This window comes from Balearica regulorum, chromosome 10 (genome assembly GCF_011004875.1).
Source record: "Balearica regulorum gibbericeps isolate bBalReg1 chromosome 10, bBalReg1.pri, whole genome shotgun sequence".
Classification (NCBI taxonomy): domain Eukaryota; kingdom Metazoa; phylum Chordata; class Aves; order Gruiformes; family Gruidae; genus Balearica; species Balearica regulorum.
Genome location: NC_046193.1, coordinates 5,114,944 through 5,131,680, shown reverse-complemented (window position 1 = coordinate 5,131,680; position 16,737 = coordinate 5,114,944). Strand labels below are relative to the sequence as shown.

The 16,737-nt window shown below is 46.6% G+C and overlaps 1 protein-coding gene across 3 annotated transcripts in view; it reads right to left on the bottom strand.

Moving 5' to 3' along the window:
* RBM6 (RNA binding motif protein 6) overlaps positions 1-16,737 on the bottom strand; it is a 58,764-nt gene that overhangs the window by 14,772 nt on the left and 27,255 nt on the right. For all 3 annotated transcript variants that reach the window (XM_075762847.1, XM_075762848.1, XM_075762846.1), the window contains exon 7: positions 1,607-1,681. In XM_075762847.1, the coding sequence (XP_075618962.1) occupies positions 1,607-1,681 (75 nt within the window). The remainder of the gene's footprint in view (positions 1-1,606; positions 1,682-16,737) is intronic.

The following is a 16,737-nucleotide window of genomic DNA, read 5'->3' as shown; positions in this document are numbered from 1 at the left end:
GGCTACAACCTACTCTGAAAGGCCAGACTCTGCAGGGCTTTCAGAATGGCCACGGAAAAGTTACGGTAAGAGCTTGAGAGACAGGATGGGTAATGGCAGCAGGAGCTTCGGCTGGAATGGAAGGGAAACGCTCACATGGCTCACAAGTGGGATTGCCTTGGAAACAGGATTTTCACACAACCTCTGAGCACAGATTTGTTCACACCATGGAGGTACTTCACTAGTCCTTGAGACAGGACCCTTCCCCCTCTCAGGTGATGCTGGACCAAAGAGCTCCATGCTAGGCACCATCCTGCTAGCCACCCCGTTGTTTCAAAGGATCCAAAGTCACCTTTGTATTCTCTAATCTCAACTCACTCCTAGAGCAGTGACAAAGTCCTTATCTGAGCTAAACTGTAGATACTGATGTAATTTGCTGCACAGGGAGAGCCGACCAAGAGCAGAGTGAGCTGCACAGGCTCGGGTGGTGATCCCACCCAGAGCCACAAGGGAAAGCCAAGTGCAGAGTCTTCACAGCTCTCTAAACACAGCATTCCTCATTTCCTCTGCAAGCTCTTTGTAAATCCATCACTTCTCTTTCATATATATTTTTTTTCTCTAACTAAAGCCCCGCAAAGGCTCTGGGGCACGAGAAAGCTGTTTCAGGCCATGCTCGTGCACAGCAACAGTAGGGACATACGCTCCAGGTAGTTCTCATTGCTCCGAGAGCTGTTGTGAAACCACCGCCTGAAACTGCTGTCTCTACTTGATCTCTGGAGTATTGCAAGCACAGATGAGGCACCGAGGGACGGCTCGGCTGGCAACCGGCGTGCATCCAATTAGCCTGGATGAGGGTCTTTGTAGCCCAGTGTGGTCAAGGTGGGAGTCTAACCAGAACCGATCCCTTCCTACCTGGATGCACCCTCTTGGTCTGCAGTCAGCGGGAACACAGGCGACAACCCTGCCCTTTGCTCTAGCACTCCTCCCTGGCCTACTGCAGCCAAAAGCGCCTGTTTTGGGAGAACTGTGGGAAGGGCACGGGAACAAAACTGACGTTCGGGTAACTGTGCCTCCCCAGACATGGGTCGGTTCCAGTCTGCACTAACTGTTGCCCGGACTTGGACTCATTTCTGTGCTTCCTTCCCTGCTGCACTTACTACAGTCAAATCTAGGTCACAGGTTCCTGCGTGAGACAGAGGGGTGGTTTGCACCGTTACCCTGGTGAAAGCTCTGGTTCCCTGGGCAGTGAAGACACTTGTGGTTACACACATGAACCAGAGTGAAAGTCTCTTCCATTCCAGTTGGCAGAATCACTGTCTCATTTTGGTTTTTAAAGAGAAAGGGTCCACACGCTATTTTCCCTTTATTAAAAGGGAACCGCTGCACAGGGACGAAACTGCTCTGTACATAAAACATTTACTACCTGTACCAAAACAACACGCATTCATAGGTGGTACCAAAACCAAGGCAGGGAAAACCACAGAAGTTTAGAAGAGGCAAGAGCTTCAGGACAGGTATTACTCTTAACGATCTTCAGTCACTGAGCAAATACCATACTCCTTTCTGCTGCCACTGCCACGAGAGCCAGCAGGGGAAGCACAACACAGCGCTCTGATCGCATACTTACACGTTTGCAGCGCCAAAACTCCGGGCACGGAGTGTACTCAAGGGTCACTTCTTTGCCACCGATCGAAAGAGTTCCCTGTTGAGACAAGGGGGTAAGTGACGAATGTGCCCAGCACACGCAGATTATTCAGAGGCAAAGAAAGGGGTTAAAGCTCTGGTTCCTAAAGGTTTCGCAAGGGAAACAGGGTGAAAGGGGGAGAAAGTCTCCCGGTTCAGTTAGCTGGAGCTTTGCCATGGAAGTGGAAGGGAAACTGCCTGTGCCCTGCTCTAGCACGGGGCTACAAAGCTGCGTGTTAGTTCCAGAGGAACTAGGCAGAAGAGGCTTTGCCACCTCCCAGGAAGAGCAGAGACAGAGCAACCAGAGCACGAGAGGGAAACTGCTTTGACCTGCTTTTGTCCCCAAGCTGGAATGGGGCAGCTGGACAGCCTCCTTCACACCAGCCACCACCAGGCTGGGCTCAAGGCAGCTACTTGAGGAGGAACACAAGGAAAAACATCACCGAGGTGAGAGAATTTTCATACTTGGCTTAGCGTTCACGTCACTCATGAAACCCTGGCTTTCCTTCAGAGAAGTGTGCCAGGTCGTGGCAAGGCCACTGGCTCTGCAGCCAGCAGGGTCGCTGCTCTGCAGCTAGTGCTCGGTGCGGCTGGCCTTGAGCACCTGTGCAGCAGCAGCAGAGGAGCTCCACTGCCTACCAAGAGGCACTGCTCTCAGCTCCACGTGAGATCCCTTGGAGAGATGTCAGGAGCACAACAAATCCACGAGCTTTGCTGAAATGCAGATGATTTAAGGGTGAAATGAACTTGTACGTGCAAGACCCCCAACTCTTGCCCGGAGCAGCCCATAAAAGCAGTGAGCAGCAAGGATTCCTGGTGGCTCTTACCTGCCCCGGACCACAGACCATGCCTGGGCACACAGGATGTGGGCCGAGCCGCAAATGCATGGAGCCATGAGACATCTCATGCCACCGGAGGCACAGCCTGACCACGCAGCCTGTATTTCCCAATACCACAATATGAGACTCGGTGACAACAACAAGACTCAGGCCCAGGTCTCCCAAGTCCCAGGAGAGCAGTCGCTCTTCTGGCCCATTGCTGGGTGGTATGGACAGATGTGACAGAACTGTGAACAGCCCCAAGCTATTTTGGGGACCTTTGGTGAGTCAGAAGCTTCCCAGGTACTCTGACCCAGTAGCCTGGTCACACCAGAGCCCCCAGAGCAAACACGAGAAAACAAGTTCCCAGAATTATTATTATTATTATTATTCAGAAGTCACGATACACCCATGCATAAATTGCTGCGCAGAATGCGAGGGAGATGCTAGGGAGTACGTAAGTAGGAGGGAAGAGTTCATGGGAAGGAATCACTCAGCGGCGATACAACAACAATCCTTTAACCCCTACGAAGAAACGCAGCAGAGAAAGTTGGAGTCCCACCACCTCCCCTCTCGGCAGCCTGCTTTTTATGGACCAAGGCTGTCCTTTCCTACCAGGTCTATAGCGTTGTCCTCTCTGGTTTGCTTTCTGCCACCCAGCTGTTCAAGCACTGCTTTCCAGCGTGGATTTGCCTTTGCCTTACAGAAAGCTGAGCCGTTCCCAGACCTCGCCGTGAGGGCTGGCGCGTGCAGCCAGAGCACAGTGCCGCAACCTCAGATGCAAGGAATCTCCTCGGGGTCTGTTCACGGAGTGGAGTACTGCCTACTTTACATGTCTAGGAGAAGGTTTGCACCTTCTTTAAGACGTGTGAGGAAACACAAGTGAGAAAGACAAGAAAGTGGAAATCAAGGCTGTCCCACTGGGACTGTTGGTCCCTCTGAGATGGAGATGCTCCGTCTCGCGGACAGGAGACCCATCAAATCACACCACACACTGAAGAGACAGGCAGTGCCAGGAGAGCAGGCTAGAAACGCCAGTGTCTGCCCCAGGACCCACCGCGCGCAGGCAAGGAGAGGAGGCAGGGTGCACATCCTCACGAGCAGAGCTGTGGCCGCTCCATCAGCCCAGGGAAGTCCTCGGAAACAGCAGCCCCTCAAGCAGGCAGTTGCAGCCCTGCCTATGAGCTCAGGAAACAAGGACAACTAGATTTGAGGACACCTCCTCTGGTAGGGCAACGCATCATACAGCTTCATCCTTCTACCAGCCACTGGGGATAAAACTGGCCAGAAAGCCTTAAGATTATTTTTGGGTTTATGGAAAATGGTTTTTAAGTGCATGCGGTGCTGGTCTCTACTGCAAATTCAGTTCTCGGAGACTGCAGAAAGTGTCACTTGCATAATTACTCCCTAATTTCCTGAACACCCTGCTGATTGCCTGCTTACTTTTCCAACAAGCTCTCTCTTACTGATTTCTTCTTGATAAAGTAATTTTCAAGGTTGCAATCATCATTTAACACACCAAAATGAGTCCTTCATTTAGGACACACATTGTCAGGATTCAGTCACTTTAAACTCCTCATTCCCCCATTTTGTTACTAGATTCCATCCCAAATATTTTCAGAACCTTTATTTCCTCTAGTCCCTGTCACTGCTTAGTCCTTTTCATCTATATCTTCCTCCTTTTCTCTGCAAAATGTTTTGGATAACACTCTAGTTTTCAGTTCACCACTTCCAACTCAGCAGATCTTTGTGAAAGCACAAAAGATTTTCTGAGAATTTCACAGAACAGTGCTCATGAGGAAAAAAAAAACAACCCCAAAACAAAAGGTAAGCCCAAGGTATTCCAGATGTAACAGCCTCATCCATATTCACGCATTTTATCTTGGACCTCTCTCACCAACTCACCTGTGCTCTGCCCGTTAATTCTCCCTGTGGATTTTCAACATCCTGTACTTCTGAGCAGCTTGGCCTTTCCTTTCTATATCCGTATGCTACAGAAATGTCTCTCTGGTCCTCCCAGTCAGGAACCTCCCCCTCAAAACTAGCAGTAAACACAGAGTTGACTCACCAGTGAAGGGTTTAAAAGGCAGCACAGCTCTGCAGTACTAGAACATCAAATTCTCAGCCATGGAAATGCCTAGATTTCCAAGGGCACAAGCAGATTCTACTGGGGTTTTTTTCCTGAATTGCCAAATCCATCAAAACAGAGCATCAGGACTTTACTGCTGGGAACAATGTTTTATGCTACGGTTCGATATCTTTCAAACACCGTTATACATGGGTTTTTTTGCTTAGAGGTCTGTTGGAGATGCAATATTGGATTCTAGTCCAAGTGATACAATTCAGCACAAGCCATTTCAGCTAAAGCAGCTATAAAATCTGCATCATCTGCAATAACAGCCGATGGCCTAGTGTGTAAATATCAGTACACCAATCACCTGAGCAATCCCATCGTGAGGTTCTACAGAGCGATGCCACGAAACCGTAAAGCCTGTTTGCAGAAAGCACGCACAGCCAGTAGCAATGTCTCGAAGCCCTTCACTTCGCAGTGACAAAACCCACAAGACCAGGTTACTTTAAGAGATGGAAAGAAAAAGGGAAAATCCCTTAGTCAATACCCACAGGTGATGAAATCCTTCCAAAAGCACTTTGGGGACCAAAGGCTGGGCACAAGGCTTTGGAAATGAAACTCTGGTTTTACCAGAGCAGCTTCCAAGCTCTTTGTCACCAAAAGCAGTTAAATCAGAAGCATTAGAAGAATATCAGTAAGATCTAAATGGTAAAGGTAAGTCTAACAGTAAGAAAAAAACCAGACCACACTCCTAGCACACCTAACGCTCACTCATGAGGTTGGTTTTAACTCATCAGTTGGTTTAACGTCCTTGCAATCCTACTACTTTAGCAAGGAAAGAACTCACCTCCTGCTCCGAACAGAACACAGCTGACTTGCACGGGCAGGAGAAGCTGCGTGCGCTCCCGAGTCGTGCAGGTACACGAGCACAGATCACTTTGATCACGCTGCCCAGGAAAGCAACGCAGCTACCGAGAGGGCCGGGAGACAGACTGCTGCAGGTCAGGCACGGCACCGGTTGCCCACTTCAGCTGCTTATCTGTCGATTAGCATTTACAGTTGGCATGCTGGTTATTTGTCATGCTTGCTGACAGCCTTCTAATGATGATGACTGGGGGTTGAGGAGGGAGAGAACTTGCCAAAAAAGTATCTCTATGCTCTCCAAGACCGAGATGACAGAAGAATACAAATCATCAATGTCAAAGTTTTTGCTAACTGTTTCTCTGAAAAAAAATTAGAGCATCCAAGAGTGACCTAGAAAATGCGAAACGTGGAGAGCTTTCAAAGCACGGCACACTCCCTCAAATCAAACCAGGCTTCTGCTTTAACTGAATTCGGCCAAACATTAAAAACTTCAGTAAAATCACACTTCGGAGCCTCTTAACAATGAGCTGACAGCTCTCCAAGTATTCCACCCCACAGCTCATGCTTCAGCAGCTACCGCAGGCGCTGCCAAACAGCACGGAGACGTGGAGGTAGCAACCAGTGCTGCTGTGGACAGATGTGGAAGAAGCTGGAGTGTGCTCCGGCTCTGCTGGGGGGATGGTAACCGCACGCAGCCGTCCCTTGTCACAAGAAAGGCCACGGGTACCTGGCTCAGTGCAATAGGAATTGTCAGTCTCAGCTTTACAGATCACACACCTGGAGCAGCGCGGGTCATTTTTGGAACAGAACCAAGGCTCAGCTCTAGAGCCCCCCAAATCCACAAGGATTAATAAGCCAAAGTTTTCTCCTTGGCTACAACCAAGGGAGCCCAGGAGATGCCTGCACCACAAGCAACCCATAGTCAGATCTCCTCCAGCAGCTGGCTGTGCAGAAAACCAAACACCACTTCAGCTAATTGTTTCCTTACATTGTTCATAGTTTGATTAAATGGAAAATATCTGAGCCATGAACTGAAAGGTTCAGGTACCCTTCTTGCTGAGGAATAACCAAGTTGGAAGACTGACATGGTTCCACCTGTTAAAAATGAACTGAAAATATCAAACAGATATAACGTTGCATACAAAGATCATGACAGAAGAATGCTTATGGGCAGCACAGAAAAGCAGTCACATTAAAATACCAGAATTAACCTCATTTACATAATGTTAATTCAGCCCTCATGCATATTTACAATAATTAGGGTGGTTATTCAAAAACCATTATACATCCATCACTTAAAAATTATTTAAACTGATTAATGACTAGTGTTTATTGCCTCGGGGAGGCTCAGACAGTACCCCAGGAGGTGGCCTGGGAATGCAGAGGGAGCCCGTGGTCCCAGCAGCACTTCTAGAACACCGAGCTCTCACCATCCCCAGGGTATTTTCCAGTCCTGGCCTCCAAACGCACTGGACGGCACAGCACAGGGAGACAAGTGGCTGACAGCAGAAGTTGAGTTACCTAATTGTAACTGCAAATCAGACTGCTTTCAGGTTTTTCTCCTGTTTAAGTACAGATTATAAATGCAAATTTAACAACCCCAACCTCAACACAACGTAAACGACGTAATCGCATCTTATTTCACTGGCACGGTTCTCATCTCCATACAGAAGCTGGAGGGAAGCTGGCAGGGAGAGCACAAGGCTCTCTCCCTTAAGGCATTCATCTTCAGATAAGGCAGGCAGACGGGGTCAAACACCAAAGGTCCCTCTAACCCACACATCCCCACCTGCTCGTGGGATTCAGGAGGCAGCAGCTTCCAGGGACGGAGCAGAGGGCCAACACCAAAACACCTGGGAAGATATGAGACCAGCTGGATATATTTCAAAACAAGATCATCTCAGCCACAGAAACTGGCTTCTCATCCCTTTTTTTCCATATGCTGAAGTTTTTATCTCCGAGCTGCTTGGCAGCTGCTGTACAAGGGACTCAACTCTACAGAGCAACAGGCAGTACATCTGCTTACCTTTGACAAAAAGCAGATGAGAAAAGCTGTGAACCCACAAACCACAATCCATCTGTAATTAAACATTTAGAAAACAGAGTGTGACATGAAGAGATGAAGAAACGAGAGCAATTCAGCCTGCTGCAGGGTACTGCAGCAATCTAGCATTTCCTACAGGAACAGTAATAACTACAAGCAAATTCCTAATGTAGTGGGACTTTGCCCAAGCCTCTCAGCCCCCTTCTCCAGCTCCCTAACCATTTGCAGCTCAGGGACTTCTTTTTATTGGCCTGATCTACCAGTGTCCAGTACTCTACTGCTGAGCAGCTTGACAGCCAAGGCAGAAGATTCAAGAAATACAGGGGAAAAGGATGGTCTGACAAGTGGTGGATCCAAACCACCTTGCTGTGTATTATTATTATTACAGGTTTCTATCAAGACTGAGATGAATCTTGCACAATAGTTGGTGGTCACCTGGAAAGGAGGATGTTTGGTTCTTGAGCATCAGCGATGCCTGGAGCTCAAGAGCATATGGCATGACTTTGAACCACTTAGCAGTAAGACATCCATTTCAACAGCAGTCTGATGCCAACCAGCATGGCATGCTCAGGGCTCATGGTCTTCGAGGTCAGAAGAGGCCCGAGACAAAGAGCCCAAAGATGTCATCATCAATCCTGAGTTAACAGAACATAATTTCAGGCACATCACTGATGGGCATGTTAAACAAAATTGGCACAAACACAGAACTGAGGCATTAGGAGGATAACTTAGAGTCCTAAAGATGTAGTAGCTAAATATAACAGATCAAGATGCTAGGCAAGGATTATTTTATCTCAGATAGTGCTCAGTGCCTCTTTTTCAAACTCCTTTCATAAAAACCCCATTACTTACTTGCATGGGACCACGCACCGTGACACACAAGTTTCCATTTCTACTTGCTCCCAGACAGCCCTCCCCAGGCCTCCCTTTCTGCCTGGTTATCCAGGTTATTTGTCCTTGAGCAGAAGGTGCCAGTCTGCATCCTTTAAGTACCTTATTTCCGCAGACACCCAATCTAGCCTGCTGAGACACCTCCAGTTTTCCTCCTACGATTTCTAAATTCCCTGGATGCCAGCCATACTCTTTTTAAGCAAGTCTCAGTATCTTTCTACAACTCATCTCCCCCCACCGACATCCTTTTTGCAAATATACACAGAAATTGCCTTTCAGACTACGCCAGCCCTCTACATCTCATTGCCTCAATTCTGAACTCCAATTCACTTCCAAGTTAGGACTCTCAAAGTGCTTATCTTTTAAACACAGCATTTGCTTCACTTGTCAGCACACTCAGTCCTGCTCTGAGAACACCACCAAAACAGTCGGTACGGGCAAGCTCCCAATTACGGCTCCAGGAAGGGTAACAGCAATGTGTCGCAGCTTGAGAAAACACACGATGTGCCTAGGACTTCACATGCTCTAGGGCTAGCTTTGGGTGGCAGGTGATATGAATGGCTTCTGCATTTCACCCTTTAAGGAGATTTCAACACATGTGAAAATTTTCTTTGATGCAGTGAAGCGCAGTGGACCTTTTACCTGCCACTGAAAGCCCTAACGTCTCCCTGCCCAGCCAATTCTAACCGCCGGCTTTTCCCTCACCCCTCTGAAGAGGACACTTTTGCAGATCAGCATTACAAGATCACTGGAAAAAAGTGGAAATTTTAAAATGAAAGCCTCTCCTATATGACATGAAGGGGTCAGAAGAGGATTTCTAGAGTTCAGACAGTGAGGGTCTGGGGGCATCAGGAGAGAACAGCTCAGGGGAGGACAAGTTCTGCGCTCCGGTGTTGCTGGCGGCGCTCCCACTCCACAGCTAAAGAGAAGCATGGACTGTTAAGGACTTACTATGGGGTAAGCTACGAAGGTCGTGCATATCAAACACTTATCCCAGTGCCCAAAAAAGTATGAACCAGGTTGAATCCTCTATTTGAAAAGTATACTTAAACTATCAAAACTTAGGAGTATTTAAATATTTAGCACATTCATAGATGGACCCTCGGAAAGGGTCCACACGGCAGGGAGCTCTGTTCCCCTCCTGATTCATCACGGTCTGCTGCCTGGACGTTGGGTTTGAACAACAGCTGCTTCAAAGACTCCCTTTGCTCCCAGCGCAGGGATTTCCGTTCTCCCCCAAAATGCTGCTCTAGTGCCTGGACATATTTCTCAATACTTTGTTATATGGCCACCCTCTTCCTCAAAGGTCATCTCATCTCATAATGCTGTTAAACAATATAAAGATTAAACATGTTAGAACAATGCATTAATCCACCCCTGGACCTTCCTGTGCATTTCCCCCAGGGGTAATTTACAATTAGCAATGGTCATAAGGAAGCCGGGAGAACAATGAGGAAAGGCCCAGTTCCTTACTCACAGATTTGAAGCACAATATCAAAACACTAAAGACCAATCCCAATGCAAAATCATGCTGGAAAGAAGTCAGGCTGGAAAGCTCTGCCTTAAAGGGGTAAATGTATTCCTAGACAATTCAGCCTATTTGATTAAGCATTTAAAGACACCCCTCCCCACCCAAACAAAAGCGTGTCCTTTTGCTGGAGCATGTAACCATGGGTTTACACATCAATTCCAACACAGCTTGACCTGCGTGGTGAACAGAGCACAGGATGTTCTGCGCAGCAGCAAATGTTCGCTGAGAAGACGCCAACTGTAAAGGGGGAAGAGAGCAGTCCAGAGGCTCCCCCAGACTCCGAACTCACTTCTGCACCCACCGAATCAAGCACTCCGAGCCTTCACTGGCAAGCTCCCTGCAGCACAGCCTCTCTGCTGAAAGGAAAAGACCTAAAAAACCCTGGGAAGAGGGAGCAGCTCTGGATGAAAAGAGGGTTTTGTCCTTGGAGATTTCATTGCTCAACACCCCTAAATTCCCAGTTAACGGCTAAAGTGGGTGCCTGGTACTGACTCCCAAAGGGAAATGCACCAGCAGTGCCACACTTACCTGTGCCGACTCAACGATGATTCCCAGGACGTCATCGTGACCTTTGAGGTGGGCTGTCCAAAGGCTAAATCCAGATCCTGGACAGGACCATGAGGCAGTTGGCATATCTTCAGGCTGGCACCTGTACCGATTTCTACATCTGAGCAGGTGCTGCCTCTTAAGGGAGATCTTCTTAGGAGGTGATTTGGGAAACAAACCTCTTTGGTCAGTATTTGCCCAAGAAACCTGGCACAGCGTGAGAACAGAGCTATCTGAGCCCTTTGGAAGAAAATGAGTTTCTCCTGCCAGCCTGCCTTGGGTGCAATATAACACTAGTGGGTGTCACAGCTTCCCCAGAGTACCCAACAGCTCCCTCTTTCCAAGGGCACTGAGGTTTAAGACGTTCATCCAGGCAACAACATCCAGAGGCACAGCCAGATCCATCCTTCCTGGTGAATTCCCAGAACTGCCGAAGAAAGGAGCTTCGTGCCTCATCAGGGTGCAAGAGGCAGAAGCAGTGACTGTCCTGTGCGGATATCCAGGCTCCGAGGCCGTGCTAGCTGACCTCAGCTCCATATCAGTTCCTATGATAACCCGGACACCGAGGAAGGAAAAGAACATGATTCCCTGCTGTTTCAGAAGTGCTCTGTCATTTTGAAATTCAATTCTTACATATAATGATGGGCCCAGTACACACCAGAAGGAAGAAAACCAGACCAGCTAAGTTAGTGCAATGGGCAGAGAAGCAGTAGTAGAGGACAAACATCAATCTCACATGGACCAGGCACAGAACGCCTTGTCAGGGGGGAAAAAACCAAACCACCTCAGATCTCTTCTCCAGTGATATCACAAGTTGGGAAGAATCAATCAGGACTTCAAAAACCTAGGACTATAAACAGTAAAATACCTTAGTCATCATATCTTTCATGTACAGCTTCGCACCGTGAAACAGCTTCTTAGCAAGACTTCTCAACCTGATTTTACGTGTATGAAAATACATCTTGGGATTCTGAGGACTTAAAATGATTTTCTCTGTTAACTCTGCTCCTGAGATCCTTGATGGAAGAGTACATCAAATGTTTTCTTAGGCTTTTACTGCCATCCTGGCTCAAATCTGGTACATGATGCCCATCTGAATATTGCTAATTTCCTGCTATGACATGGACTGTACATCACAAAAACTAAGATTTCCCCTGCTGTCTATGAAAACAGGAGAATTACTTTCCTCCTCTTGTTCTAAAGAAGATAGTTTCAGAGATTTAAATACTTAAATCTCATGTTTACAGCTTTATAGCTTTGACCCTCATTAAAAATTTAATTCATCACATGACACACTCAATTTTAGACCACTGCCCTTTGGGGAATCTACTTCTGGAAGCTGTTGGTTCATCCTGTGGAAGACAAAACTAACTAAACTTACAGGCGGCATGAAGCAATGGAGATGCAGGAGGACACTTGGATGCAACATCTGGTATTGTCAACACGTACACACAGTGCAACAGCACAGCAAAACAACCCTCAAGGCCGAATGCTACTTTACATCAGACGCTTCGCTGCAACGAGTCAACCGCACGTCATACAGCTTCTGTCGCTGCAGAAGCCAGGAAGAACCTTCCACGTCCCTCCTGTGTCTCCTTGCACAAAACAGCTTCAGGATTTTCCCTCCATTGCCCTCTTCTGGGAGCAATTGTAGCCAAAGACAAAGAAACTGGTCGCACAGTGGTACTGAGGACCTTTCAGTTGCTGCCCCATTCACACATGCTGGGTTAAAGAGGTCACCAGATATGATGCAAGAAGAAAGTCTCCTTCACTCAATCGAGAGAGGATCAGGGGAAGTTTGTGCCTGTTCTCGGAAGGGCAGAGGGCTATTGTCTGTCAGCACCCTCAGCGCTCTTCCACCAAACGTCTTGTCTTGTCCTGCACAGACACAGAATGACAGCAATGCTCCTGATCGCTGGTCCTGTAGCATACAGCATGATCTCTGTAGGTATTAAAGCTTTAATAAGAGTCTTGAAAGTGTCCTGTGGCTTGCAAGGGAATGGGGCGGAAAATAGCTGTGTGTCTTTCTGTGTTAAGTACCTGTTCCCTTGTTGGCTGCGACTGATGGATAATGACACAATGATAATGATTCAGGCTTGCCAGCCCCCGTTTTCCACTGTAATCATGTTTCACTTCTAGTCAAGAACATTAACAGCCCAGTTACAGTCAAATGGCAACAGAAATTCACAAAGAAAAGTTGCTGACTGTTTGCCATAGCTTTGATGTTGCATCTTCAAACATGAAACATCTGAATTTAACCTCTTCCTTGTGCAATTCTCATAATCCAAGCAGAAAATGGCAAAATTTAAGGTAGTCTTTTTTAACGTACCCCAATTCAAGGTACCCAGACTTCCTCAACTTACATTAAAAAGGTCCAACACCAACCCAGCTGGGAAGAAAACAGACCAAAATCCACATCTGAAGGGAACTCCAGCTCTTTCTCACTGTCTGTCACAACCACAGTTACGCAAAAAAAAAAAGTTTCTGCAGACAAGCAGTCTGACTATTGGGAAGGAAACAAAGCTTCTGCCTTCCTTAACCCCTGGGAGTGTGCAACTCGACGTTTTATTTCAGCCTTTAGACTCAACCTTTTACCTTCCTGTTCCAGCAATCCAACATCAACAGTGCACCAAGGAATGGAAAAAGGAATCGCTATCAAGATAGCATAAAAGCATGAAAGAACAGTTCTGATGCTGAAGCTAACAAAAACGACTCATCAAGTGAAAATTGCAACAACATTTTGGCGTGCTCCCACTTATCAAAACAGTCCAGATGGAGTCTTACTGCTATAATCTGGCTCATATGCTTGTAAAACACATCTGATGTTCCCCTCGACGTTGCTGGGATTGGGCTGAGGGCTGCTGTCTCTTTCCCAACGACAGCTCTTGTGCAAACCATTATGGCAAAACCGTGATAGAAAACGAAAATGGAAATGAAAGTTATGGTGAGCTGAGATGCCTTTATTCATGTAAGCCAAACTCATACAGACATTTTCCTCTCTGCCTCCTTTAAGTACCTTCAATTGGACCATCAGCACCGTCCCCTTCCAAGAGTACAGAGGGAATTTCTGATAGTGCATCTGCAGCTCTGTTAGTCACCAGTTTACTTAAAGGATGACTTCAAAAGCATCAAAGCAAATTAGTGGCGTAAGTCCTACTAACTTTCGTATAGGAGCTTGATCAAGGGATTTTACATCTTAATCCAAAATCACCTTCTGACCACGTACACAATCTATCAATTGTGACAACACACTATCTGTCCTACAGCTCAGTCGCCATTCTCCTTTGAAGCCCTTTGATACTACAATGATAATCACCTTCCAAATGGTTACACAAGAATATATTTAGAGTTTCTACAGATCTTCATAAAAAAAATCAACCAATCATGAATATAAACACAAGAAAAAACATACAATCTGTGAATAAGAGCCAGCAGTAAAACATTGCTCTTCGTTTTAAGGTGAAACTGCACCTCTATGTAGCATCTGTGACTAAGATTTCCTCGTTGTCACACAACTGTTCAATTAACAAGTTAGGAGGAGAGGACCTGATAGCAGGGTAGCATCTGTATCCTGTGTACGCATCCAAGGACTACTTCAAATCCTCTCTAGCTCAAGGCAAAATCTCACCTACAAACGAATTCAAAGGATGAATGCGCCAGATGCCACGTCACTCAGGAAAACATTTCACATGTTGACAATGACTGAAACAAAGCTATTTCTGTGTTGCTCTGCCAATGAGTGCTCTGCAATTCAACTTTAGCCCTACGGAAGGGGCAGAGAGCAGATTTATCTGTGGTACACGTTGCGCTTCATATTCACAAGCAAAAGTTTTCAAGTACTCCCTATTTTTACAACTGACCATCGATCTAGCTGCCCAACAGCGGTTCCTCACCGTGAGCTGTCAGTGCAGGGAGAATCCACCCCCACGCACCTTTGGAAGCTGCACAGCGGCATGCGGTACCCAACAGGAGTGAGTGATGCAATGCAGGTACTGGTATATCACATCGTACCATCAATCAGCCAGAGAGGACCGGACACCTATGGTGGCAACACTCATGGATCAAGTTATTTAAACAAACTTCAGGAAACCACAATTATTTCTTAACGTTTGCCAGCTCAAGCTCCTGGCGTTGTAAATAGAACATCTATCCCAACCAAGGAAAAACTCGATTAACAAGGTATTTGAGATCTAGAGGGAAAGAAGGCATATTTCAGAGATACATCATCACACAGATTTGTTAATGTCGACCAGCAAAAAAACCCAACAAACCCATAACCAGAACATAAATGCTCAGGGGCCAAAAGGATAGCAGCTCCATTTTAGGGAAGAGTAGGAAAGGATGCTTTCCATGAAACAACCAGCCCAAGTGAACTTCAGCACACAGAATAGATAATCCTGCAATATACAGCAATATTTGAATCCTGAGATAACCCTGCTGGGCCACACATCCCCAGCAGCAATCTGAGATACTAAGACGTCCTGCTTATGCATCTGCTGCATGCTCCAAGCAGCTCACCCAGCAGCTGTCCTCTGGGACAGTCCCATCACAGAGCAGTAAACGCATACAATCCTCATCACACGAGTAAGGTGAGGCTGAAGTTAAAAAAGGAGGACAGGATTTTGGAATAAGAGCAGGGAGGTAGGTGGACACAGCAAGATGGGATCATACAAGTAGAGCAAGAAGATGAAGCTTCACAACTCTTCCAGTTAAAAGCGCATTTATTTTAAAATACTTTGGTTAGCATGGCTTGCTTCCTAAGGCAAGGCAGGACAGAGCTGCCAAGAAAGTTGTAGGGTTTTTATCTGGGCAGGGCTAGAAAAACCATGTTGATGGGCAGCTACCACTGGCTGAAGGAAGAGCGTGTGAAGTCTTTGGCAGAAGATCTCTTACAACCTCCTGTGCCAAAGGAAGAGAGACTAAGAAGATTCACACAGCTTGAACAGTTGAGATGACAGAAGATGTTGAGATGGCAGAAGAGAAGAAGGTCCAGAGAAGTATTTTCAGTACCAGAATCTTTTGGCAGTTATGTTTTATAACAAAAGACGCCCTTCCCTGCACAAGGAAGGTCTCTGTAGCACGCAGAGATGAAGTCAGTCCTTCCGAACGGAAAAGCAGACAGTGCATTTATCACAACATCGCTGCAGGATATACACATGGACACCCACACACCCAGCCCTGTCACGGGTCATAGCAGGCAGATCCGACTGCTTATTCACAGGCAAACCTCTGCCCAGCGCTAGGAGCCTCCCACTGCAGACTTCCCTATGGATCTCAGAGGCTTACAACTCCAATTAAATGACGGTACAATGCAGTGATTAGCGAGACACAAGTGGGTATGAACAAATTGTTGCTCAACACGTTAAGCCTCAGTGATGTAAGACCAGGGTGAGCTAGTGACAAGGTCACACACTGAATCAGACACAAAAAAAACCCCAATCAGCTCTGCTGCCTGGAAACCCACTCATCTGATTACAAGGTAGCCTACAGAGGGAACTTTCCATAGGCCATTTGGATCATAAAAATTACTCCGTAATGTGCACGTTTCCCAAATCATTAGGATGTTTATAGAAGAAACACCGCCTAGGTATACAAGCCTTTCCCCTCTTTATAAACACACTCAAAGTGGAAGACTCCGCAAGGTAATTCTAGAAATCCACACAGTCAAAAACAGGACAGGTTTAACAGGGAAAAAGAAAATGAATTTAGTGACACAACCAGAGCAAAATTCACACACCTAATATACAACAAGAAAAGCAGCAGATAATGTGAACTGATAATCCAAGGAGGACGTACCGAAAGCAAGGCCATCTCCAGCACTCGGCCTAACGTGCAAAGGGATTTCAGTGCTTTTGTGGACACGCTCGCTTGTCACCACCACCCTCAACTGCAGGTTAAAGCTAAAGAGATGGAGTGACGTTGTCAAGTGAGTAAATGATGGATACCAGACAGCCCGTGAAAATATTCTTGAGTAGGGTGTTATCTTCCATTACAGGGGGCATTTTGCAGATTCTAGAAAAAAAATGCAAGATTCCACAACTCAATATATCCTACCAAAAGGAAATAAATTATTTTTGATGTTAGGACACACATTTTCTCGTACAAATTGCAACACGCTCCTTGCACCACAGGCTTCAATAAATACTCCAAGGCTACAGGTGACCAGCGCAGATGCATTCTCAGGATAACCACAAGCTCCTTCTGTATTTAACTGGGAAGTCACACAGACGTGTGACTGGTTACTGCAAATGCTTTCAGGACAGAAAGTCCTAGGCTTTGCCTGTTTGTCAAAGCATCCTGCAGATTTTAA